At 45.8% G+C, this 26,453-nt stretch overlaps 1 protein-coding gene and 1 long non-coding RNA gene across 4 annotated transcripts in view; one reads left to right on the top strand and one right to left on the bottom strand.

Annotated features, from left to right (window-relative positions):
• Positions 1–23,085, bottom strand: part of LOC120405958 (cystathionine beta-synthase-like) — a 50,009-nt gene extending 26,924 nt beyond the window's left edge. The window contains exons 1-3 of one of the 3 annotated variants that reach the window (XM_039539987.1): positions 22,925–23,085; positions 13,969–14,020; positions 2,351–2,558 (exon numbers count right to left, since the gene is read on the bottom strand). In XM_039539987.1, coding sequence (XP_039395921.1) covers positions 2,351–2,553 — 203 coding nt within the window. In that variant the 5' untranslated portion in view covers positions 2,554–2,558; positions 13,969–14,020; positions 22,925–23,085. Of the gene's footprint in view, positions 1–2,350; positions 2,559–2,631; positions 2,728–13,968; positions 14,021–22,924 lie in introns of those variants that run through there. The other 2 variants (XM_039540007.1, XM_039539997.1) reach the window with 2 other exon arrangements.
• Positions 5,449–8,773, top strand: LOC120405977. The gene is made up of 3 exons (XR_005599026.1): positions 5,449–5,537; positions 7,674–7,723; positions 8,348–8,773. It is a non-coding gene; the product is annotated as an uncharacterized LOC120405977 (long non-coding RNA).
• Positions 23,086–26,453: the final 3,368 nt, after the last annotated feature.

Here is a 26,453-nt window from a genome sequence, read left to right as displayed (position 1 = left end):
TTCAGTGGTTTTCAAACTTTTTTCCTGGGGACCCGGTTGAAGAAAATTGTTGATGCCCACGACCCAACGGAGCTGGGGATGAGGGGTTTGGGGTGTGGGAGGGGCTTAGGGCTGGGATGTAGGGGTGAGGGCTCTGGGGTGGGACCAGGGATGAGGGGTTCAGGGTGTGGGAGGGGGCTCTGGGCGGGGGCAGGGGGTTGGGGTGCAGGAGGAGGGGCAGGGCTCTGGGCTGGGGGTGCAGGCTCTGGGATGGGTCTGGAGATGAGGGGTTTGGGGTGCAGGAGGGGCTCTGGGTTTTGGGGGGCTCAGGGCTGGGGAAAGGGGTTGGGCCACAGACTTACCTCTGGTGGCTCTTGGTCAGCGGCGCAGCCGGGGTGCAGAGGCAGGCTTCCCACCAGTCCTGGCACCATGGGCTGCGCTGTGCCCTGGAAGCGGCCAGCAGCGGGTCTGGTTCCTAGGCGGAGGCGGCTTCCCCCAGTTCAGAGTGCGGAGCTGGTGCTCGGGGCAGGAGTCGTGCACGGAGCCCCATGGCCCCCTGCTTAGAAGCCGGACCCGCTGTTGGCCGCTTCCGGGGTGCAGCCTGCCTTAGCTGGACAGTACTGCCGATGGGATTTTTAACGTCCCGGTCAGTGGTGCTGACCAGAGCATCCCAGTGCCTGACATGCTGCAACCCAGTACTGGGTTGCAACCCAAAGTTTGAAAAAATGCTGATGTAGTTTGTCTTCATTACCAATCACTTAATTTAATTTTTCACCTGATCAGGGCAACTGCTTAATAGGTTACTTAACATGAGTTAACTCTGGGTATGTGTACACTAGCAAGTTTCTGCGCCACAAGTTATACCACTTATTACAACGCTGGAATGAAACTGCTGTTGCGTGTCCACACTGTGCTCCTTGTGCATACACATTAGCAGCTCTTGCGATGGCAAAGACAGCAGTGCATTGTGGTAGCTATCCCACTGTGCAACTGGCCGCAGGGTGCTTTGGGAATGGTTTGCAATGCCTCATGGGCCAGGAACAGCATCACATGATGCAGGCTTCCCAATCCCATTGTTCCATGGGCATCCTACTACATTGCCAGCTGCTTTTCAACTGAAGTAGTGGTGGTGGTTGTGGGGGGGAAAAACAAGCCCTCTGGCTTATTCAGCTTCACATCAGCTTCTTAAAGCAAAAGGTTAATGGGAAGGGAATGTTTGTACATTGTTAGCAATGTTCTTGATGTTTAATAAATAAGATTTCCAACTCTTCTAAACAAAGAACAGGCTGTTCTAGCTTGGAAGGGGTAAGGTAACTTTAAGGAAAGAGGTGAAAAGGAGTTCTCTGCATCTCAAATTAGTAATGAGGGGGAGCAGGGAGGGAATTTATAAGATTTCAGATGTTTTCTCCTTCTAGCAGATATGGGCTACAATAAAAAGCATATTTTCTGGAGAGATATACAGGGGGAGGGAGATAAAGAATGATTCCCAGGTCAAAGGCAAGAACTACAAAGCTGCGATCCACAGCCTGCTAAGCTCACACCATCTGAAGTAGGTGAGCATAAGTTTCAGCCCTTCCAGGGAAAATGAATGCTTCAGTCATCTCTGCTGAGCATGCATATATAATCTCTATCAGTGCCATGACTGCTCCAAGCCATGGTTTGTCAACAAAAGCAGACTGGAAATAGTCAGACTAGATCAGTGATTTTCAACCAGTCGTCCGTGGACCCCTTGGGGTCTGCAGACTATGTTTAAGGGGTCTGAGAAAGGTGGTTGTTGCCATAGAACGGTAGTTTTTCAACCTGGGGACCGCAGACTATGTCTAAGATTTCCAAAGGGTTGTGTACCTCTATTTGAAATTTTTTAGGGGTCCATAAATGAAAAAAGTTTGAAAACCACTGAACTAGAAGATCTAATGTTCCTTTCTGGCTGTATGAATCTATGAAATGCTGACCACAGATTAATGCTGCAATTACAGGTAGATGTGACCAAATTCCTGGTGAATTTATTCGTTTCTTGCATGCATTTTTGGGGAGGGAGGGTTAAATAGCACCATTTAGGGAAGTTGAAGGTGAATGTGTAAATATGAGAAAGCAAAAAGAACTGTCAAACACAAAAGATGACCTCCTGACCCCACTAAAGTCAATGGGAGTTTGCCTCTTTTATAACATAAGCTAGGTTTAAACATATTAATTGATCTTGCAACTGTAGATTACAGATATCGGATAAGAAAGTGTTCATATGCAAAATCATGCCAATTTAACTAATACAGCTAAAAAAATTCACACCTTTAGTTAAACCCATGCAGTGTTCCGAGGTGACAAAGTCTTGGTTAACACTGAAAGGTAACAAGGAAAGAAAGGTATCACTTACAAAGTGAGGTGATAATGAGGGGATTCAGAGTGGGGTTTCCCCAGCTCCCAGGTACATTTGCTAGGAGTGTCAGGTCGGATCCACTTTCTCTCCTCACTGATGTTACAGGGCTCCTTCTCCAGCCCTCCATTCAGCATGCATTTAGCAGAAAAGTGAGGACAGGAACCGGTGTCCATCTCTGCTTCTGGAGGAACTGAAGGCATCGTGTCTTTGAAAAGGAAAGAAGAACCTGCCATTATTCAGACTCACTTTGAGTATCCTCTGAGAAGCAAAAGGATTACCTCAAAGCCACTTGACATAAGCAGCAGACTACTTTAAATCCTATTTTGTCACGATGCTACAGATTATTATGGAGGCAACTGAACATAAGAGCAATGTAGGCTTACACCACATACTGCTACTGTCTTGCTTTCATTATGACATACAAAGCTGAAGTCTTCTGGAATCTTCTGCTTTCCCCCTGTTCATCCCATCAGAGGAGGGGCTCAGTCTCACGCTGTTCTAGTATCAAGCTCTAGTGAGACAGCATAGCCTAGCAATCTAAACATGCAGCCGGAGCCAGGAACTTCTGAGATCTAATAATGGCTCTGCCGCTAACTCTCATTGGGGGGCTTGGGCAAATCACTTAGCATCAGAGTCTTAGGCTATGTCTACCCTACGACTTATGTCAGCAAAACTCGTGTTGCTTGGGGTGTGATTAGCACACCTCCCCGAGCAACATACACCTCTACCCTGCTATAACGCGACCCGATATAACACGGGTTCACGTATAGCACAGTAGCAGCGGGGCTCCGGCTGCTGCAGGGAGCCCAGGGCCCTTTAAATCACTGTTGGAGCCCTGCCGCTGCAACCCCAGGGCTCGCTGGTGATTTAAAGGGCCCGGACTCCCCGGAGAGGCCAGAGCCCTGCTGCCGCTACCCTGGGGCTGCGGCAGCGGGGCTTGGGCGGCACTTTAAAGGGTCCGGAGCTCTAGCTGCAGTGGGGAGCCCCGGGCCCTTTAAATCACCACCAGAGCCCTGCCGCCCCTACCCCAATATAACAGGGTTTCTGCTGTAACGCGGTAGGGATTTTTGGCTCTCCACAACCGTGTTATAGCGGGGTAAGTGTTGCTGGGTTAAGCGGCAGTGTGCACAGCACTATGTCAGAAAGACCATCTCCCTCCGACATAGCTACTGCCAGTCACGGAGGTGGTTTTATTGTGTCAAAGGGAGAGCTCTCTCCTGTTGGCACAGAGCAGCTACACAAGTGATCTTACAACTGCTTCAATACAGCTGTGCCGCTGTAGGCTCGCTAGTGTAGACATGGCCTTAGTTTCTCTATACATGAAAAAACAAACAACATACAAGGGTCTTTTAAGGGCTGGTTAGGGTTCGTGCAGCACCGCGATGACAGTAAGTTATGATCATGGTTCAAGCTGTGAAGGGCTTATAACTGAAATGGGAAGTTGGGCTTGGCTTTGGTGCAGCACTGAGTGGCAAAATTTGTGACCACATCCTGTGCAATGACAACGGCATGAGGACAGGCTGGTATTAATTAGAAGATGCCCACAGTTTACAGCAGGCAGTCTCCAAAGATCAAGAGACAAGACTGATGAAGCAGTAGAGCAGGGGTAGGCAACCTATGGCACGCGTGCCGAAGGCGGCACACAAGCTGATTTTCACTGGTACTCACACTGCCCAGGTCCTGGCCACCGGTCCAGGGGGGCTCCACATTTTAATTTAATTTTAAATGAAGCTTCTTAAACATTTAAAAAACCTTATTTACTATACATACAACAATAGTTTAGTTTTATATTATAGACTTATAGAAAGAGACCTTCTAAAAAATGTTAACATGTATGACTGGCACACAAAACCTTAAATTAGAGTGAATAAATGAAGACTCGGCACGGCACTTCTGAAAGGTTGCCAACCCCTGCAGTAGTCTCCCCCCAATAAAAAAAACAAACAGCCCACCACCACTTTCTGCCCCCAAAGAGCTAAGATCTCCCCATCCCAATCAGACGGCTGGCATGTATATACCCCACTGGATGATCAGACAGCAGTGCTGACTGCCTCTAGACAGAGCTGCATTTAATGTGGCTATGCTGTGGGCAGAGAAGGGGGGCAGGGAATGGTCATGCTAGAGAGACAGTTTGTTTCACCACTAGGCAGGAGAGATCCTCAAAGGGTGGGTGAAAGTGAGAGAGCTGCCATAGAAGAACTGGCCTGGCAAAAACCCAGAAACACCCCTGAAAATTCTGCCTCTGGGGAGGGCAGGGGAGCAGGCACCCGCCCTCTCTGCAGCAAGGCAATGAGGGAAACTAACCTCGACATGGGGAGAAACATTAACAAAATCCACAAAGAAAAATAAAGTCTGGAGCTGAATTGCTTCCAACACCAAGCTCCACAGGAAAGAGCGGCAGGCTCGCAGGGCCGGTTTTTTGAAGGTTTATTTCTGACTAGATTTCTTGTGAGTCACTCACTAATAGAGAATATGCAGTCAGCTCCATGCAGATGGTTAACAGGTCTTATTTTAGGTCATGTGTCTACAACCCCACCACACACACACACACACACACACACACACACACACACACACACACACACACACACACACACTGACAGCTTCTTTGGGGAGGGTAGCTGAATCTGTCTCTTTTCCAAAGGCATTCTCATGGGAAGGGACATAAGAAACCCCATTGCTTGAACATACCGATTTAAAAAGGATTATATACCCACTACATTTGATGGGCATAACAGGTTTGCCTTTTGCTCTGGGAGTTATTTTCTAGAGGCCTGCTGAAACCAGACCCTCAACCCTCTTTAAATTTCTGGAGGATGAAGAGAATCGGATCTGAATTGCCAGATCCAAATTTCTCTCCGTTATGATTTTGGTTCCAGATCAGAATGGCTTGAGAAAGCCATTCCTGTGACACTGTGTCTCACAATGGCAGGAATCTCACAATAGCAACTAATCCTATGAAAATTTGGACCCAGCAAATCTAAACCCTGGCCCTGATTCGGCTTTGAATTTGACCACCACCCTAAAACTAATTTGGATCAAAGCACTCTTCTTCATTTTATCTCCATTATTTCCCTCTAGACCCATTCCCAAATCTCTCTGCCCAGGATAAACCTAGAAAGGTAACATCTGTCAGTGGATTCTAGGATGTGCATCTGTATTAGGGTGTCATTCAGCACGGAAGGTAAATAATTCAGAAGAATCAATCAATATGCTTTTCAGGTTTATTTATCTTAACTTCATTTGCTGCGTTAGGCCATAATGCATTACCCATCTGCAAGGGTAGAATACTGGCAGCAAACAAAACTGTTGGAAAAGCTTCATGGGGTGTTCGCTGACGCAGGCTCATTTTTCACTTCTACACAGACAGGCTCAAGCCTCAGATAAAGTCACTCACACATCAGTGACTGGCCAAAATTTAAAAAAGTGACTAGTTATTTTTGGGTGCCCATCTTGAGACACCTTGAAAGGGCTTGACATTTTCCAGAAGTGCTGAGCACTCACCTTCTAAAACAGTTTAAGTTGTCTCAAATCGGCCGCCCAAAACCTATTAGTCACTTGGAAAATTTTGGCCAGTGTGTTTATTGGCGTCAAAACCACTGCAGGCTCTGCTCTGCAGAAGCCCTGGCCTTGGGAGAGAGGGTGGTGCGCCTCGACCAGGGCCGGTGCAAGGATATTTTGTGCCCTAGACAAAACTTCCACCTTGCGCCCCCCCCCCCACCCCTCTCCTTGAAGCATCACTTATTATAAACTTTCAAAAATGAATACTGCATAATGTGGTTTTGTTCATTAGAATCAATACAGATTTGGCTTGAAAATTTAATTTAGTCTACAGATTTAATGAAAACAAATGAATAACCTGACAGGGTGTGGGGCTGGCTGGCTGGCTTTGGGAAGGGGGATGCAGCAGGGGCTGGCTGGAGGCAGGGCAAGGGGTGTGGGGCTGGCTGCGGCCAGGGCAGGGTGGCGGCTGCGGCCAGGGTGGCAAGTACCAGAGCCCCCCCCTAGATATTCTGGGGCTCTATGCAGCCCCCCCAAAGGGGGTGGTGCCCCAGGCCTCTGGGGGGGGGCAGGGGGAACCATCCCCCGGCACTCACCAGCGGCAGGGCTGGGTCTGTGTGTGTGGAGGCCCAGCCCTGCTGCAGAGCTCGAGGGAGTGGGGGCAGGGGCCCTGGGGCAGAGCCAGAGCAGCGGTGCAGCGCCCGCTGGCGGCCAGGAGGAGGAATATCATCACTTCCCAGCCAGCCCGAGCTGATCAAAGCCGCAGCGCCCCCTCGCACAGCAGCGGGAAGAGGGTTACACGTTTAGCCGGCGCCACGTGAGCATCCCAGACATTTTGGGCACTGCTTTTTGGCACCGTCAAATCTTGGCACCCTGGGCAGCCGCCTAGTTTGCCTAGTGGTTGCACCAGCCCTGGCCTCAACCAGGACCTCACTGGCAGAGCAGTGCAGGAAAGGTTGGACAGCAGCTGGCCATAATATGCCTGGCTTTAAACCCTCACTTTCACAAACACCCCTCAGCATAATTAACCTGTCTCAAGTGCAGGCCAACGGGATACGTATCCTGAAAATAAAATATTGTGCATATGAACACATTTTTTCAGTCATAAGAAAGATATTCTAATTCTGCATTTAGGCCAAATTATGTCCTGACAAACCATAAAGCCCCACTGATTTCAAGGCAGGGCAGAATTTGGCCCCTTCAAAAAATTTAAACTAATTATGCTACACAAATAGTAGCTCCTGTGAGGCGCAACACACACACACAGCTGTTCAGATACCTTTATCTATGTTCTGCTGCATTTATCTTCTTATTTTGTTTACAATTTAAATGTATTTTAGACTTTAGTAAGGTTGCTAAGTTTTCTGCTGATATTATGCCCAAGATTAAAAGCTCTCCCACTTCATTTCTCAGAAACTCATTGTAATTGTAGCTTAAAATAGAAGCCTCCCAGTTTGCTATGTTCCTAAGCATAGATTTGATCCCCCTCCAGGAATCTTATTACTATTCATCAAAGTAGAATCTTTTTCTCCTGGACTTCAGGGCACAGGGGTTAAAATATCTCACCATTAAGCCTTCCGTACTGGGCATAAGATACTGCAAAACAAAGTGGACAGGACTGGTAAATAGGATTAGTAATAGTTGTGTGGTAGGGATATCAGATAAATCTGGAAATTCTGTTAAACAGCAGTTGAAAGATTCCCTAATATGGGAGAACAAATGAAGCCCTCTTATATTACTGCTTGCCAGGATACTGCCACACTGCCCTTACTGATAGGGTATCGGGGCAATTGGCAACACCTGTCTCTTCCTCCTCCAGCCCAGCTGCTCAATGCTCACTTGGATCCAGGCCAAGTCTACACTACAAAGGTTGGTTGATTCAAGTTATGTCAGCATACAGCCACTGACTTTTGTCTACCACTCAGGCACATGGATGAGCAGGTGCTTGCAGCAGAGCTACACATTCTCACCACGAGTGCCTGTGTTGATGGAGAATGTGTTGCACCTTGTGTAGGTATCTTAGTAGACTATGTTACTTTCCAGCTCGATGCTTTATGAAATACTGGCAAGTCGCCCAGAGATCCAGTTCCCACCTTGCCATTTTCAACATCCCATACTTGTCGTGCCTTTTTAAAAACGTCACAGTCCCACACACCGCTCTTCAGGCTCTACCATATCTCTGACAGAAGCACAGACCCTGCGCAGCTCAGCACAATTCTTACAAGCATTGCTAATACAGGGGGTACAATTTGCCTGTTTAAATTACAGTGATTTAGACATTTTATGTAGGGTCTTATTTCTGCAGACTCAATAATAAAAATGTACAGTGGTAGGGTGGTGCCCCTGGCCCCCACAGATCCCCCTGGTGCTCACTGCATCTCCTGACCCTCACATTGCTTCCCTGGGCCCTGCTGCTTCCCCCACCATTGCCTTGAACGCCCTTCCATAGCCTCAAACCCCAAGCTCACCCTGCTTCTTGCCTCTTGACCACAGCACTAGGTAAGGCTGCAGATGAATCTGGGAGAAGAGGAAGAGCTGAAGCCCACCCCTGGACACTGCAGGGAGGAGCCACTGCTTTGCCCCTCCACCACCTCTGCCCAGGAGGCAGTCATGGCTACAGGAAAACCCCCTGGGGCCACATGCAGCCACGGTGGCTGCACTTGAGAAATGCTGGCTTTTAAGACCATTTTAGCAGTCAGCCACAGTAATGTTATGTTGCTTATTGTCTCTCTCATGTTGTACTTATTTGCTTGTACTTCGTATGGGTGGGTTTTCACCTCCTTCTACGTATTATGCAATGCTTGGGGTAGGCTAAGCAAGATACTGAGTTTCCAGAAATGCAACTTGATTGTGTGCAAAGAAACAGGCAACAAAACCAAAGAACAAAAACACAAGATTAAAAACCTTTTATCAACATTAACTGAGTGAACTGTATTTTAAGCTCCCAGTAAAAATGGAAGTAAACATTCACGTCCAGGTATGTAAAACCTCAGCTCTATGAGCTAAGAGGTGAAAACACTATCTAAAAGTTAGGGCAACACATGCACAGACCGGTTTTCACAGCTCTGTGTATGTGTAGCTATTGCGCTCTTTGTTGTCCCCTGTGCTGTGGAGTGGTAGGGGTAAGGAGAAACACCCCCAACACACCAGGTGGCAGCATGGTGTAGGGAGCAGTGACCATGGAGTTCTCAGAAGACTGGAAAGGCTGTTGAGTTCAGGGTCTTTGGGCATGAAGGCGAGTAATACTCTGCAATGTTGAGTTTGTTGCCAGAGTAATCCCATTATATCCTGGTGCATTTTCCAATGTGCCTCTTGGTCTTTTTGCTTCTCCTGCAGTAACCACTCTCCATTCTCAGACCTTTCCCATGGTCATGGGGCCTCTCCAAGCACTGCATTCACTGAGGCCATAGAGGATCTCACAGAACAGATCCTCCTAGTCCTCTTCTTGCTCCTCCTGTTGAGGGTCAGACGTTCAGCAGATGCAGAGGGGCACCCCTTGAGGCCACCACGCCTCATGCTGCTGATGAAAACAGACAAATGCACCATCAGATTTGCAACCACCACAGAAAGGGAAGGAAGTGTCAGAACTCCTTTCCTCTACTCCCATAAATACCTTTAGAAACACTAATCGTCACTTCAGCTTTGGAGCTTAGCACTACAGCACCATTCTGCAGCTCAAACCATAATCAGTATGGCCTAGTGGGGGGGGGGAGGGGAAAAGAAGAGAAGAGGACTCTGGAAACTGTAAAATGTTGGGCTCCCCTACAAGGAAAGTGCTGAGAGTGCTGGCAATATTTTCCACAGGGCATGGCAATCTGGACGGATATTAACTCATGAGAGAACAGAGAACCCAGCTGCTAGCAGCATCCTAAAGCCGTCTGTGGGCTCCAAGCCTGTTTTTGCCTGGCACCATTGCAGTACTCATCACAAGGTGGCATGGAAAGTCTCCTATCTTAGAAGAAACAAGGCTGCCATCTCTAGAAATCTTTGGGAAAGGACTGTAAAGTATCTCCATGTACGTTTCGTTGAGGTCTCAAAAGACTAAAACGGACAACTCTATACAGATAAAGTACTCTGCCTGGGCTCTCTGCCTAGCTCAACAAGCCAAAGAATTGAAAAGCAGATGCCAACTACCTCTGTTTGTTCTACCTCCACCCGAGTACAGGACACTGATCTGAAGGGGACTGCGTAATCCAACTGCCATAACTGTGTTTTTGAATTTATTCCCTATTCCCATTACATTAGGGAAGAAAGCCTTCAAAAGTGAGTGCCTTTGTTCTAAGATTGTGGATGGAATGGATGCCACTTCTAAATGGGGAAGAAGGGCAGAGAGGGAGGGAGGTGAAGTTTTGGGAAATGAAGAGCAAAAAACATGAAAACAAAAAGGAAAAATGCATGCAGGCACTCACCAAACTCCCTTCTCCTTCACCAGCAGGTTCATCCATGCTCGCGTGGAGGGGCTGGCTCAACTTTGGCCAAGTTTCAGACAATTCCTGGCTTACAGCATGCTTTGAGTCCACTGTCGAATCTTTATGTCCCCACCATCCATCCACCTCCTCCTCCTCCTGGCAGGAGTCTCCACCTTGGGCTCCTGCAAAGTGACCATAGTGGTCTGCAGGGTGCTGGCGGGGCCACTGCCAAGTAAGGCATGCAGGTCAATGTAGAAGCAGCTGGCCTGCAGGACAGCACCCAATTTGTTGCTGCCCTCTCCGGCCTTCTGGAAACCATGATGAAGTTTCTTTGCTTTCACAGGACCCTGCTACTCATCCCTGTTTCAGCATCCCCCAGCGCGACTGGCGCACAGAGATCAATACTTCTGTGGCTGTTCAGTAGCTGTGCCTACGCAGCCTCTTCGCCCCACAGTCAAAGGGGTTCCATGATGTTTTGTCTGCTCTAGCAGCTAAGGAGCTCTGCATGGTTGGACGCCCACAAGGGTGAGCTAGTGGGTGTAATCACCAAGGCAGGCCATCAGGAAACAGCATTTCAAAAACCTAAATGGGCTGGCCGGGGGGGGTGGGGGCGCAGCAGGTTTTGGGTTTCTATTACCCCTGGGCAATGGAGTTCAAACGTGTGACCAGAACAATGACTTTTGCAGGAACGGGGTATTGGGGGACAGCTACTGGAGAACTCACAAAAGTCAACACAAAAAATACAGCAGCTACACTTGCACTAGGTCAGCCTAAATAGGTTGACCACAGCTTTACATCACACAGGGAGGTGGTGTTATTGTTAGGGTGTCCATCCCATCCCTTAACTCTCTTATGTCACTGATTTGTCACATGGATAAGGGAAGGCCAAATCAAACCCTTGCAGAGCATCACTAAGCAATGTAACTGTTGGTTAAACCGTGTTTTCAGTCTAGAATTCAGCCTGAAAAAACGTAGCTTTTTAACAAGCTAACCACAAGCTAAAAAAAAAGTTCTCCTTTTGTGTTGTCCTAAGACTGCAATGAATTGCACATCTGAAATAAAAATCATGGATATGGCTTCTTCTTTGAGACTTTGCTGAATATTTATCATGTTTTAACAGGCAGTCTCCTCCACTCTCCCGGCAGGGCTTTGTTTTTGCACTTGTAACACAGGTAAGGAGATGTTAGGAAGAACTGAGAAAGAATTCTGGAAACGGAAAAGTTCATTAATGGCTAAGTATACAGCAAATGCTTACCACATATGAACACAAAGATGTTTTACTGCAAAGAAGGTTCATAGAGTACTGTGTGCAGGGGAAAAGGTCAGCTTTAAAACATGGTAGCCAGCTCCTCCTCATCCCAATTTCTTAAAACTTATAGAATTTATTACATCCATTCCTATCTCTAATGTAGGAGTGAAAAGATTCTTTTCCTTGTGTAAACAGATCTGGACAGATTAACAGAATCAATATTTAGTTGGTTTCTGCAATGTTAAGCTTCAAATTAATTTTAATTTCAATTGCACATGTACACAGTTTTATTAATTGATTTTAAAAGAGATGTATTGAAATGTATTAAAACTGATAATTATCATTTTAAACCTTAAAATTGCAGCTTGTGATAACTGCATTGTATATTTGAGGGCAACATAAATGAACAACCAAGGAAAAAATACACAATATGCCAAGGGAAATGGTATTTCTCTAAAATGTTGTTTAAAATAAAGTGTTGTCCCTTATTTTCTATGTGGTTCCCCCTATTTACATCCAACAAAGGTGGACACACACTTATTGTGTTGCTGTAACAAGGTGCTTACATTGGCAGGAGACAAATTTTGGTGTAAATACATAAACAACTAGGATGACGCAAGTTGCTTACGCCCACCAAACTTTGCAGGGCAGAGCAGGCCCCAGCAATTAGGGCCTTCCCTAGCTATTCTGGGGCCCTACACAGGCCCACCATGGGGGTGGGGGGGCAGGCCTCTATGAGGGAGCAGGGGGGCTGTCCCCAGCCTCTGCAGAAGGGGGGGGCATGCAGACCCCAGGCCTGCCAGGGATGGGGGCTGTCTTGGGAGGCAGGGGGAAACCACCCCCAGCCCTCACCAGCGGGAGGGCTGGGGCAGGGTCTGCACTTCCCACCAGTAGTGAGTGAAGACTCGGCCATGCTGCAGTCCTCAGGGGAGTGCGGGCGGGGCTGGGGCCCTGGGGAAGAGCCAGAGCAGGGGCTGGAGCAGCACACAGCTGCACAGGATTTCCTGGTGCCCTACACAGCTGCGTACTTTGCACATGGGTAAGGACGGCCCTGCCAGGGGAAGGAGAAGCTGCAGTCCTGCTGGGGGCTACCAAATGTAGGTGTTATGAGACGCACAGCACTGAGCAGCCCTACAAACTTCTCCTCCAATGGAGTGATCTGGACAAAACGCCACAAGGAAAAAGCAAAAGCTAGCAGAAATGCTCCCCCTTTGGCCCTTCCCAAGGGGAAGGAGCAATCAAGCTCAACTCTGTTATGGAAGAGATCTGTTGAGCGTTCTTCTCAGTTGTAAGCTAGTGCCCCCCGCATGCATACAAAATGAACGTCTCCAGTGCTAGAAGGCAAAATCCAGAAAGGGACTCCATGATTTATAAGCTAGTCTAAGCATACATGTGAAGTTAAACAGTTGGCTGGACTTCGAGAAATTATATGGGCATGATTGGGATGTTTCCATGCCTTCATAGCTGTACGTTTGACAACTAGAAAAGTATCTGGCTTAAGAAAAAGCTTGACACTTTCAAAGACTTAATATTTTTACGACTACTTCCATGTTTGTACAGCACTTAAGTACAATGGGGCCCCAATCCTGATCAGGGTCCCTCGGTACCACTATAATATAAACAGACATGCTATGCATCTAGGGGTGATATTCATTTAATAAACTGGAGAGCCATGAGACAGTGGGACCATGTAACGATTCTAAAATGTTATGCTAAATTTTATTGATCATGCACCACTGATGAAAATCTGCCTTCGGTCCACTAATCCATCTTCCTGAAGCTGATTCTAACACTCCAAGCCTTTAAGCAGTTTTAAAGGGTCACCATTAATCCTCTCCCCCCCCCCACCCCAAAAACAAACCCACTACACTTAGAGAAGTGAAGTGTTTTTAATGTCTTCTGCCTGCCCCCCATAAAACAAAAAACTGAAGACAGCACATACCTAAACCTAACACAGGCCATGTTTAGTCCTAGACAAGTAGTAGGTACCAGTATGAAGGCCGATGTTTGACAACCATATGGGTTAAAAACTGGAATTTTACCGGTATATCACTGGGAAATGGGACATTCCCAGCCACCCAGCGGGACTCAGCACGCCATTATATTCGTACAAAGTCCTGAGATACCAATCCATAATATCATGACAGTTTTGGTATAGTAAATTTTAGAGGTTTTTCTGACTTCCTCTGAGGCACACGCAGGTATACATATGATCGATAAAACAGCTGGCGTCTATGTACGCACACGAGATTATGGGCCTGCAGAATTTAAGTTGATACGTGTGTTTACAAAGCACACCCAGTGAGAACACTGTTCTGACACAGCCAATACCTTTTTTAATATTCAAACAAGGAAGAAGGCAGTGAGAGTTGCCCAACAGGAAGGGATTTGGTTATTTTATTAGTGATGATACCACCTGCTTCTGTAAGAGGGTCAGTTATGAACCTGATACTTACCACAAATGCCTTAAACTTCTTGCTTCAGGGGTCTCCAATACAGTTTGTTCTCCTGAAACAAAAAAATGGAGGGGAAAAACATTTTGAAAGACTTCTTAAAGAGAAAGAACTTTCTTTGCGTGCACAATACTGAAACAAGTAATGCCATCTTTGAGGAGTGCCATTTGGCTGGCTGCAGTGGGTAAAGAACAGAAAGGTTGTATATTGTAGCAATAAACAGCAGGAGAACTTCCATCATTGGGCTCTGATTTCACAAAGGCCCCTTGAGCTATGGCTATGAAGGGGAAGGCGGTAGACTGGTCTCTAGCAGGAACTCTGGACCAATTCAGATTATTTGGTCTGTGCATAAAGCTTTTAAGCCTTGTTGCTATATCCCTTCATGGTGTATAAATAGAGAGATGCTTGAATATTTGCTACAGAAGAGCTTGTATCTATGTGCTGGAGAAAAAGTATATTAGCAGCCTGCTGCCCCCATTGAAACAGGGTTGTAAGCACAGGTACTGGAACTAGGGATGCTGGGGGTGTTGTCGCACCTCTTGGCTTGAAGTGGTTTTCTTCATTTACAATTTGGTTCAACAGCTCTCAGCACCCCAACTATAAAAATCAGTCCGGCACCTCAGGTTGTGAGGAAGCTCATTCTCTCAGAGACACCCCCTACTCATGGAGATATACAGGGGAAGATGGTCTTGAAGGAGGCGATAATGGATATTCCCCCCCCCCTCACAATACCTACTTACCGACCATCAAACATACACTTCCTCTCTAGACACATCAGATACCCTTATGAACTCCCATCACCTCCTTTGCTAAAGAACCAGAGACCTCTGCTTTATTTCCTCACTGTACTGAAAGCTGCAGTTCCATCTGAGCACCAATGAATAGTTGACAGGACTGGCAAGGGAGAGACATGGACAGGGCAGCAAGGAAATACACTGATTTAGTGTGCCCCCACAGCAGCCTCTGCAGGGGAAATCTGAGTGCAACTTCATGCTCCTTCTCCAGCAGAAAACCCAGAAACAGCAACACTTCCCTCTTTTGAGGTAAATCCCCACTGAGACACAGACATTTAGGCTGGCACAGGGAGTATGTAAAAAAAATTACACCCCTTACTAGTTTGATTGAGTCAAAGGTAACTAAAAAAGCCCATCCAATCTTTTCCATTACACACCCAAGTACACAAAACCAGAAACTAGAAAGCTTATTTATAGAAACATATACAAATATAAAAACTGTAGGAAAGCATTAGTCCCATATCTACATTCACTGCTTCTGAGAGCAAGTGCATTCTATTCATTCATCGTATCCAGCCCTTTAAACTTGGGGAGATGGAGAACATATTTAAAAACAGATCTTCTGCTCACTCCTTTACCTGGAATTTTCTTCAGCTAGCAGCCTGCTCTGAACTTTGCTTTCCATATCAGTGCCAGACAAGCCATTAGGGTGGCTCATGAGATTACTGGAGAGATCTCTAAGGCACCAGTTTGAGTCTCAACCATGTCCGCAGTGGCTAAAAGTTGTCACTGTGTGATCATTGGGATCTGGACTGAGATCACCAGTGTGACAAACATCCACACCCCAACTAGCATCTCCATGGGGAGTTCAGACTGAAAGAAAACTCAAATGCTTTACTGTCCCTACAGAAGGTCCCTACAGAACAGGGTTCAAGACCAGGCGAGGAAGCTGTTCCTGACACTGCCTGCACTGTACTTTCCCCTGTTGTACAAGAAGTCAGTTTCCAAGGCTATTTATCTGATGCAGTGTGCGCATGTTAAACATTTGCAAAATTAAAAATAAATAAATCACACAGAAGCCTCCTGCTGCAAGACAAGCCCAAGAAAGAAACCAACAGAACTCTACTGGTCATCACCTACAGTCCTCACCTAAAACCTCTCCAATACATCAACAGTGATCTACAATCTATCCTGGACAACGATCCCTCGCTTTCACAGGCCTTGGGAGACAGGCCAGTCCTCGCCAACAGACAATCTGCCAACCTTAAGCATATTCTCACCAGCAACCACACACTGCACCATAGTAACTAACTCAGGAACCAATCCATGCAACAAACCTCGATGCCAACTCTGCCCACATATCTACACCAGTGACACCATCACAGGACCTAACCAGATGAGCCACACCATCACCGGTTCATCCACCTGCATGTCTACCAATGTAATATACGCCATCATATGCCGGCCCCGACGCCGCAGAAAACAAAGATAAAAGATAAAAACAAAGATAAAAAGGTAAGCCGTCCCGCCCCCTCCCCCACACGCCCGGCTTACCTGCCCGCTCCTTTTTTCAGGCTTCCCGCGAACATTTGATTCGCGGGAAGCCGGGGAAGGGGAGGAGAAGGAGGGCAGAGCGTTCACGGGAGCGGTGTCATCTATTTAGCCTGCTCGGATTGGCTGAGTCAGAGAGGCGGGCTATTACAACCTTTGCCAATCCGAGCAGGCTTTGTATGCATTAATAGCATACACCAGTGAGACCCCTCCCAGGATTGGCTCAGGCGAAGTTGTTTATACCCGGCGTATAAGACGACCCCCGATTTTTGGGGGTTGTTTTTTAGTTTAAAAAGTCATCTTATACGCTGGAAAATACGGTATTAAGAATGGCAATATACAAAAACCTGTAGGAAAACACTTCAACTTCCCTGGACAAACAATAGCAGATTTAAAGGTAGCCATCCTGCAGGCTCCAATGACTGTCGGAGTGGCCAATCTTTCTTGATGTAGTGGGAATCTCTTGCACGACTATCCCATTCGCAGAGAAAACAGCAGTACTTTGTGTATCCAGTCTGCAGACCAAGCAAGAGAGCAACAACCTTCAAATCGCCACAAAGCTGCCACTGATGTTGGTCATAGTTTATGCACCTCAAAAGTTGTTTCATGTTGTCATAGGTTTCCTTCATATGGACTGCATGACCAACTGGAATTGATGGCAAAACATTGCCATTATGCAGTAAAACAGCTTTAAGACTCGTCTTTGATGAATCAATGAACAGTCTCCACTCATCTGGATTGTGAATGATGTTGAGGGCTGCCATCGCACCATCGATGTTGTTGCAGGTTACAAGATCACCTTCCATGAAGAAGAATGGGACAAGATCCTTTTGACGGTCATGGAACATGGAAACCCTAACATCACCTGCCAGGAGATTCCACTGCTGTAGTCTGGAGCCCAACAGCTCTGCCTTACTCTTGGGTAGTTCCAAATCCCTGACAAGGTCATTCAGTTCACCTTGTGTTATGAGGTGTGGTTCAGAGGAGGAGGGGAGAAAATGTGGGTCCTGTGACATTGATGGTTCAGGACCAGAAGTTTCATCCTCTTCCTCGTCTGACTCAAGTGAGAATGATTCTGGTGCATCAGGAACCAGCAGTCCTTCTCCGTGGGGTACTGGGCGTATAGCTGATGGAATGTTTGGATAATGCACAGTCCACTTTTTCTTCTTTGACACACCTTTCCCAACTGGAGGCACCATGAAGTAACAATTGCTGGTATGATCTGTTGGCTCTCTCCAAATCATTGGCACTGCAAAAGGCATAGATTTCCTTTTCCTGTTCAACCACTGGTGAAGATTTGTTGCACAAGTGTTGCAGCATATGTGTGGGGCCCACCTCTTGTCCTGATCTCCAATTTTGCAGCCAAAATAAAGGTGATAGGCTTTCTTAACCATAGTGGTTATACTGCGCTTTTGTGATGCAAAAGTCACTTCACCACAAACACAGCAGAAGATTCATAGATCTGCACTGTTCACACAAGTACGAGGCATCTCTGCTCACTTTGGCTAAACAGAAATGTGTCCCTTTGCAAAATCAAACACTGACAAATAAGAGAGCACGACACTGTAGGATTTCTAGAGCTGATATAGGGCAATTTGTTCAGCAGAGTGATGTAAGCTTCGTTATGATTGCATCATCCATGACTTCTAAGAATAACATGATGCAATTCATATCATGTATGACGCAATACCAGCTTCAGATTGCATCATTCATTGTTTTGCCTAAAAAGCAAGTACTGTCCAAACCCAGTCATAGATTTATTCATAGATCCAGTCAAAGATGTATTTTAGTCATTTCTGGTTTAAATTGAGATCCCTTCCCTTTATAACTCACTTATCCTCCGCTACTCCCAAGTCAAGGGTCATATATACTGACCCAATAGCATATCTTGAAAACTAGAGCCAATCAACAATTTTAAGCATCATTTTCGTTCTCAGTGACCCAGAATTAGTAAAGTTTGACTACATTTATTTCAGAAGCATTTTGCCTGTAGAGCAGTGTAACCATCATCTCATTGCCAATTTACAATGGCAGATGGTGCAATAGGGATGATAATCGTCTCTGCTACCTTGCAAAGGCAAATGAATGCTGCTGTGTAGTACTGCAGTACCGCCTCTGTCAGCAGCATCCAGTACACATTCGGTGACAGTGACAAAAGGCAAAACAGGCTCCATGGTTGCCATGCTATGGCATCTCCCAGGGCAATCCAGATGAAAAAGGGCACGAAATGATGGTCTGCCGTTGCTTTCACGGAGGAAGGATTGAGTGACGACATTTACCCAGAATCACCCGCGACACTGTTTTTGCCCCATCATGAATTGGGATCTCAACTCAAGAGTTCCAATGGGCGAGGGAGACTGCGGGAACTATGGGATAGCTACCCACAGTGCAACACTCCGGAAATCGATGCTAGCCTCGGTACATGGACGCACACCGCCGAATTAATGTGCTTAGTGTGGCCACGTGCACTCGACTTTATACAATCTGTTTTAAAAAACCAGTTTCTGTAAAATCGGAATAATCGCGTAGTGTAGACATACCCTCGGAGTACTTTACAAAGCATAGGGAGGGAAGGAATATTCCTTCCATTGTACAAGTGGGGAAATGAACACAGAGGGGAGATTAAGTGACTCACCCAAGATTACAGAAAGCCTGAAATAGAATTCTGATCTCAATTCCTAGTTCCACATGCAATTCACTAAATGAGAGCTACTGTTCCAAGGTCCTATGCTACTTCTCTTACTTGGGCAATATTTGATGAATGCTGATGGAAAGGGGCATCTGTCCCTACTGAACAGAGGTGAAGTTAGCAGTTCTGGATCACCTGTTTCTTGCAGGAGAGACTAAGAGTAAGGCACACTCAGACCTAGTCTACACACAAACTTGAGCTAGTTGCCACTAAATCACACCTTTAATTAAACCAGTGAAAATCCCTAGTTGGATATGCATCTGTTTATACCTGGCTCTCCAGGTTTAAAAATGAAATTAAGTGTATCCACATAAAGTTGCATCAGCTTAACTAAGTCAGTTAAAAAAAAAAAAAACCACCACCACAACACACCCAGCTCAGACTTAGTTAAGCAAGTTTAAGTTTGCATAAAGACAATACAAGCTTGATCCAAATACAGAGAAGTATGTCATAATGCTTCTCATGTAAACAGTTTACATTAGCAGTAATGAATGGACTAGCCAGAAAATTAAACTCAGCAGTGCTGTTCTTTAAAAATCAAAGCAAAACATTTCTAGAGGCTCCCCTTACAAGTCATGGGGTGTAGAGACATTTCTTGCAATCTAACACCTCAAGAAATTAAAATGATCAGGAGCTACTAAACACTGTATAACACCCTCAAGTTTGAATTTTAACATAAATTTCCTTAATGTGCTAAGCATAACAGAGACAATCACCTGTCTCCTCAGCAGAGAGGCAACACTGAGGCAAGCTTGCCAAAAAGCAGAGCTATATCATAACAAATCCACTGTAACAACTTCAAACCCCAGATTAAAACAAACAAACAAACAAACAGCCGGATTTTGTCTTTTTATTTTTAGACCAGTGCTGTTGCATCGCTAAGGTGACTGAAACAGAAGCATTGAGTTACATGCCTCCTTTTCCAACCCCCCATACAATGGTATGTTGTAAGTTAAAGACTTAAGAGTTGCTGAGTCACACTCAATAAGGGGAATTGTGGTAACCAAATCACCCAAGCATTTGGATTAAAGCACATAAAAACTTGCTCAAGCAACAGTATGCAAGGATCTCATTAAACTTTGTGCATGGTGCAGTTTCTTAGTTCCAGAATTACTAGACTAAGCAACTCTGAGTTTTATAAAAAAACATCTTCACCCAGCAGCACATGCTTGTTTCCTCATCCCAAATCCTCTCCCTCCATTTTGCCCCTCCCCCATTTTATTCTCATTATACATGAGGTCTCCAGGCCCTTGTTTCACTCTCCTCACTACTCTGGAATTTCCTTCCCCTTATTGAGTGCACAGTCCTGCATGGTGCTGAGCACTCTGACTCCAATTCACCACAGTCCCATTGGCATATATAGGACAATTACTTATTTAAAAGGTGAACCACATGGTTAATTGCTTCATTGGATTAGGGCAGGGGTAGGCAACCTATGGCACGTGAGCTGATTTTCAGTGGCACTAACACTGCCTGGGGGCTCTGCGTTTTAATTTAATTTTAAAATGAAGCTTCTTAAACATTTAAAAAACCTTATTTACTTTACATACCACAACAGTTTAGTTACATATTATAGACTTACAGAAAAAGACCTTCTAAAAACATTAACATGTATTACTGGCACGCCAAACCTTAAATTAGAGTGGATAAATGAAGACTTGGCACACCACTTCTGAAAGGTTGCTGACCTCTGGATTAGGGCCAGCATGCTCAGCACCTTGCAGGACCAAGCCCTTAGAAAGATACAGGATATACAGAAAAAATAAGGGACTGTATTTATTTTAAAAGGCGGCCGGAGGGGGGGGGGCGGGAAATCAGATCCATTACCGGCCAATTCAATACTGTTTTATTGGCATTGTAATAATTTTTACTGTGGTAGCTCTCAGTAGCAATCATAGTCAGGGCCCCACTGTACTGGGGACTGTATAAAACACACAACATATTCCCCAGCCATAACAAGCATTGTAAGAAGAACATCCAAGAGCCCTCACGTTTATGGCAAAGGGAAGCCCAGTATGATCAGACAAAGAATTAGTGCCAAGCTTGTAAGGGACAGGGAGATAAACTGGAACAGTAACACAAAGCAGACAAACATACCTATATGCTATCAAACAGGCAAAGGAGACTCACTCAACAACAGATGTAGGCTTCCCAGTAGTCAACTCCCAGTCTTCCCCTCCAAATTTGTGTTTTTCTTTACATTTCCAGTGGCTCTCCCACACACAGAAATGTTAACCCCGTGCATCACAAACTTTCCATTAATCAATATTACTTGCAAATCATCCATTTCTATAGAGTATTTCCCTACGCCTTCTGTTTTTCTGCTCACCCCAGAAAACAAAACAACCTCCAAATACATTTTAAAAATACACACAGAGGCCTGTGAAAAGACAGTATTTACTATCCTTCTTTTATCAGGATAAGTACTACTGAGATGAATACAGCAAATAAGATTTTTGATAAATTAATTCACAAGAGATCATCTTGATAAGAGGATTTTCCAGCCAATGTTTTCTCTACTGTCCAGCAGATTGCATCATGTTCTAATTAGCTTTACCCATCTTAAAAACACTAGCATTTAATACATTCAGATTTTGTTCTGGCAAAATTTTAATACACACCATTTACCCTCTGAACTATAACTGGAGAAAGCTATCCCCTCATCCCATCTGCAAAAGCTATCTGTAACTCTAGTTCACACTAGGTGCCTAAAGCAGATCCTGTTTCTGGAGTAGCAAGACTTGGAATAAAAGATGATGACTGGAACTTGGCACCTTGGTATCTGTATGTGCCAGACTAACACTATCACACATCCATATACATGTTATGTGTCAGGGCAATTGGTAAAAATCTCATCCACCAGGATAACAAACAGTCTCCAGATTTCAACCAGCACAAGTGGTTCATTTCATGCAGTTCATTTCCTAAAGACCAGAGGACAAAGTAACAAGAACTAGACAGCTCTGTTCCCCAACTGGGACCATTGTATCAACATTCACCCTACACCAATAGTTCTCAAACTTGACCCCTTTCACACAGCAAGCGTCTGAGTGCAACCCCCCTTATACATTAAAAACACTTTTTAATATATTTAACACCAGTATAAATGCTGGATGCAAAGCAGGGCTTGGGATGGAAGCTGACAGCTCGTGACCCCACTATGTAATAACCTTGTGATCTCCTGAGGGGTTTGAGAACCCCTGCCCCACACCATCCCGCACGAGAGGCTGCTGACTCCAGTCTCCACCATTGCCTGCTTTTGGGGTGAGGTGGGGGGGCAGGAAGAGAGAGAGAGAAATATAGCGATGTAACGATGGCGCGGGGCCAGAGCACACAGACTGCCTTCGCTCCCCTTCGGGAAATCTCCAAAATCAGACTTAGGGGCTTTGGCTACAACAGCGCTTGCTGCAGCAGCAGCACAACAGGCACTCTGCAAGCTGCAGCGTGCGCTACAAACGCTGCAAAGCTCCCCAGCCCCAGCGCTGAGCGCGCCGCGCCGCGCGCTCCGCGCGTCCCACAGGGGCTGGACAGGGGGACAGCGCTGCGAGAGCTCCCTCTCAGCGCGCTGACTGACTACACCGCTTAGCGCAAGCTGCGCGCGCCGCGCTGCCGCGGCAGCGCTTTGAAGTTTAAGTGTAGCCATAGCCTAAGAGTGGAAAAAAAAGAAAAAAGAAAAAAAGGGAGGAGCTGAACCTCTTTGTCATCGTAACCACCACCTAGGTGACCTGACCTCTTGCAATCCCATCACCGGGCTGCTGCCTGCAGCACAAGCTGATGCAATCGGAAAGTGGAAGGGGACCCCCCCCGCGCAAAGAACACGCAACTCAGGCAGCAATGACAAAACCCCGGCAGTGCGGTGCATCTCCCCAGGCAACGCGAAGCCCACACGGGCTGCCCAGTCCCCTTGTCCCTCACCCCGCTCCCCCCAGCCGAGCTCCCCCAGCCGCACTCGGCTGCTCGCCGCCGCGCTGCCGCTTGCACTTACTCGGACTGACAGGACGAGACAAGCGGCGGCGGCAGCAGCAGCAGCCTGAGTCCCACTGCGCTGGGATGAGGCGCCCCGGACCGCAGCAGCCGCCGCCCCAGCTGTTTCCTTGCGCGTGTGCGAAGGGAAATGCTGCCCGTCGGTCCCCTCTCTAGCTTTTGGAGAGGGAACGCGCGCTGATTGGCCGGGCCGGGGGCGGAGGGGGGAGACGCCCCACCAATAGAAAAGCAGAGTCGCTCCGGCTGCCCTGGCCCTGCGCAAGTTCTCTCCTGCGCGTGTGTTTAGCGAGGGGGGTGAGAGGCCGATGGGGGAAGCTGTAGCCGGCCAGTTTGTTTGCGGGGCCCAGGCTGCAGCGTGAGCTCAGAGCCAGCAGCATTCAGCCTTCCAGCTGCCTGGTGAGAGGACACATCCTAGGTCCATCCCTTTAGCCCATCACGTAAGCAGCAGCATCCACTATAGAAGGAATTGGGCTAATTATATATATATTTATTTCTACCAAGCCAGGTATATGCCCCAATCCTGCAACTGGACTGGTTCAGGCAGGCCCCTTTGTCCACACAGATGCTATTGCAGCATCAGGGTCATACGTGCCCCAGCTCTGCATCTGTGACAGCTGCTGTTACTCTGGTGATGGGTGCCATCAGAAGTACCTAGAGGGATATTAGTGAACATATGTAGAAATAAATTTGACATAATTTCACGCAACAATAAATGAGAAAGTTTGGTTTTGTGTTTAATGGGCAAACAAGGGTTGGCTGCTGAAAGGTACAAAGCACTCAGGCACTGACCCAGGGAAGAACTCAAAACTCATGCTTAACTTTAAGTATATGAGTAATCCCACTGGATTTAACCATATGCAGCATTGGGGGCCAAAACGTTCAGTGCTTTGCTGAATGGAGTTTTCCAGTTGCAGCCCTTTAAAGACTCAGGCTAGACCCTCAAAGATACTTGGACACCCAACTTCCATTGATTTCAGTGAGAGTTAGGCACCTAAAAACCTGTGAGGATCTGGGCCTCAGTCCCCAACCTAAGGAAGACACAAGCACACTGCCACATTGCCTTGTGATGTCAATAATTCAAATAAGCAGTAAATTTCTAATTGATGTTTTACATGGAATATAAAGATAGTAGGCCAGAAGCACCCTGTTCCTGCTGGAGTAGCATTTTCATCCAATCTGATCTCACCTCCCCCACTCATTGTGGGAAATGCATCCCACTCCAGTAGCAGCAGCTACTTCAGTTTGAAAAGGAGTAGCATCACTCCTACCCAATAAACTGGTGATAATCAAGGAATTTCAAAGCACATGTAGCTCTTCATAACATTACACACAGTTCTTGTCTAGGGGTTTAATAAGGTCTCAAGCCACACAATGCACCCATTATTTTGGAGGGAAAATGGCAATTTAAAATTTACACAATATCAGACTAAGGCAAACAGGATTGCACCAAAGTATATACCTCACTCAGTTTTTCCTCCTAACAACCAACCCTGCAAAGCCCCAAATAGTGGTTAACCACTCAGCCCAAAGTGGACAACAATATTTAGCATTTATATAGGGTTTTATAATCAGTGACTAATTCCCTTGTAGTGTGTTGTGATTAATCCTCATTATCATTCCCAGTTTTACAAATATCAAAGCTAAAAATGACAATCAATTTGAGCCACAACTGGAAAACCATCTTGTGCTTAGTTCAGGTGATGCCTCTTCATTATTGAGTAGCTCCTCCTTGTTGCCAAAGTTTACTATTAGCTGCTCAGCAGAAGAGCCAACTCAGTTTCAATCACATGATGAGCAGCCCTAGCACCTCACAGCCACAAATTTGCTCAATATGTAGAATTTTTAATGCCCCCCCAAAACTAGTTCTGGATGGCTTGGGAGGAGGGAAGTGGATGAGAAGCATAAAATAATGATTGTTAGGAAATATCACATATATTCAAGTCCTTCTCTGCAACAGGAGGGCTAGAAACTTACCAGTGGGCAGACCCACCAAGAACTAAAAGGACAGGGGGGAAAAAAAGGCAGTGCCTCTCCTGTACAGAGTAGTCTACAAGAACAGAAATGAGACACAGGAGGTGCAGCACAGGAGACTTTAGAGTTCCCAAGTTTTGACTGTTCAGTAAGTGGCCACATCCTGCTCACTTTATTTGTGTGAATGGTTTTAGGGCTTATCCACACAGTTGTACTGAATTAAAAGTGCAATTTCAAATAGCCATATTGGTACAAAAAGGACTTACAGTAGTTTAATTTAGGTTGATTAGAAATAGGTTTTAGTTAAACTGAAATAAGCCACCAAGAGAGCAGCTACATGGGGCTATACACTGATTTAAGTTAAACCAGTGCAATGTGTATGTGCAGAAAAAGCCTAAACCTCTTTGCTCCCTTTGGAACTTGGTGCTAATTAGTGCAAACTGCAGTGAGTGTATTTGACATATCAAAATATTTTAAAACAGATTTTAAAATAATCCAGGGACAAAAGGGTAAAATATGCAGATTGACCACCATTACAGATAAACACCACTACTGTACTGTTAAGGAAAATCAGCATGGTAGATCATGTATTATGAGGGGTTCACTCCTGACATCAATGAGGACAAAGACTGGACCTGTGATACACACATGGAATCATGAGATATGGGTTTTGTTGATTTCCATAGACATGACTTACCATTGTAGGCAATTGTTAAAATAAACAGTGACTGTGGAAAAACAGAGACCCCCACTAAACGAAAAAGCCTTGTTGACTAGTCCACCAACCAGGTCAAAAATGTTTAGGTATATACAAAGTAAACAATTCTAAGTTTGTGATATACCAATTTAGTCAGAAAAGAGAAATAGATCTTTAGTATTTCTAGTTACGAGTATATTTAATTAGAACCAACTTAGGAATTCTTTTTAAAAAAATCACTATCTAGAACAGAGGCAGGGCTGTGATACTATACAATAAACATTTAGCTCCCAAGTAGCAGAATTATTACTTTTTAAAAAAAAATTCAAAGATGCAAATCTCAGGCACTAAAGGCTTTTAGAGTAGTTTCTACTCTGTAGAGTGAGATTATACATATGTAGACACAAAGGACAGGAAATTCAGATTTAACCTGTCTGTGCAGATAGCGTGAAACATAGTGACAATGTCAGCAGAGGAACCAGCTACAATCACTAACCCTTGCCTGAAACCAATTTACCAAGTTGTGTGGTACACTGACAGGGAGAAAGGGAGTGTATTAGGCTTTTAAGACACTAGTTACGTATTTCCTAAATTGTGCAAGCTCCTTCTGTCATGTTCTTAAATAAAAGTGATGTGGTATTAGCCAAGATTGATTTCTACAATCAAATACAAAACCAATCCTGTAGCCTTTACTCAAGTACATCCCTTATTGAGTTGCATAAGGAAAGACAGCGGTCTACACCTTGTAACATGAGTACCCAAGTGCTATACATGGATTTATGTTTTTAGATTGAGGAAACAAAGACCATTCCCTAGAATGTGGGCGCGCGCACACACGCGCATGCACACATGTCTCAACAAA

The sequence above is a fragment of the Mauremys reevesii genome, linkage group 1, assembly GCF_016161935.1.
Source record: "Mauremys reevesii isolate NIE-2019 linkage group 1, ASM1616193v1, whole genome shotgun sequence".
In the NCBI taxonomy this organism is placed as follows: domain Eukaryota; kingdom Metazoa; phylum Chordata; order Testudines; family Geoemydidae; genus Mauremys; species Mauremys reevesii.
Note: the sequence above shows the minus strand (reverse complement) of the source record. Positions and strands in the feature narration are given on the sequence as shown.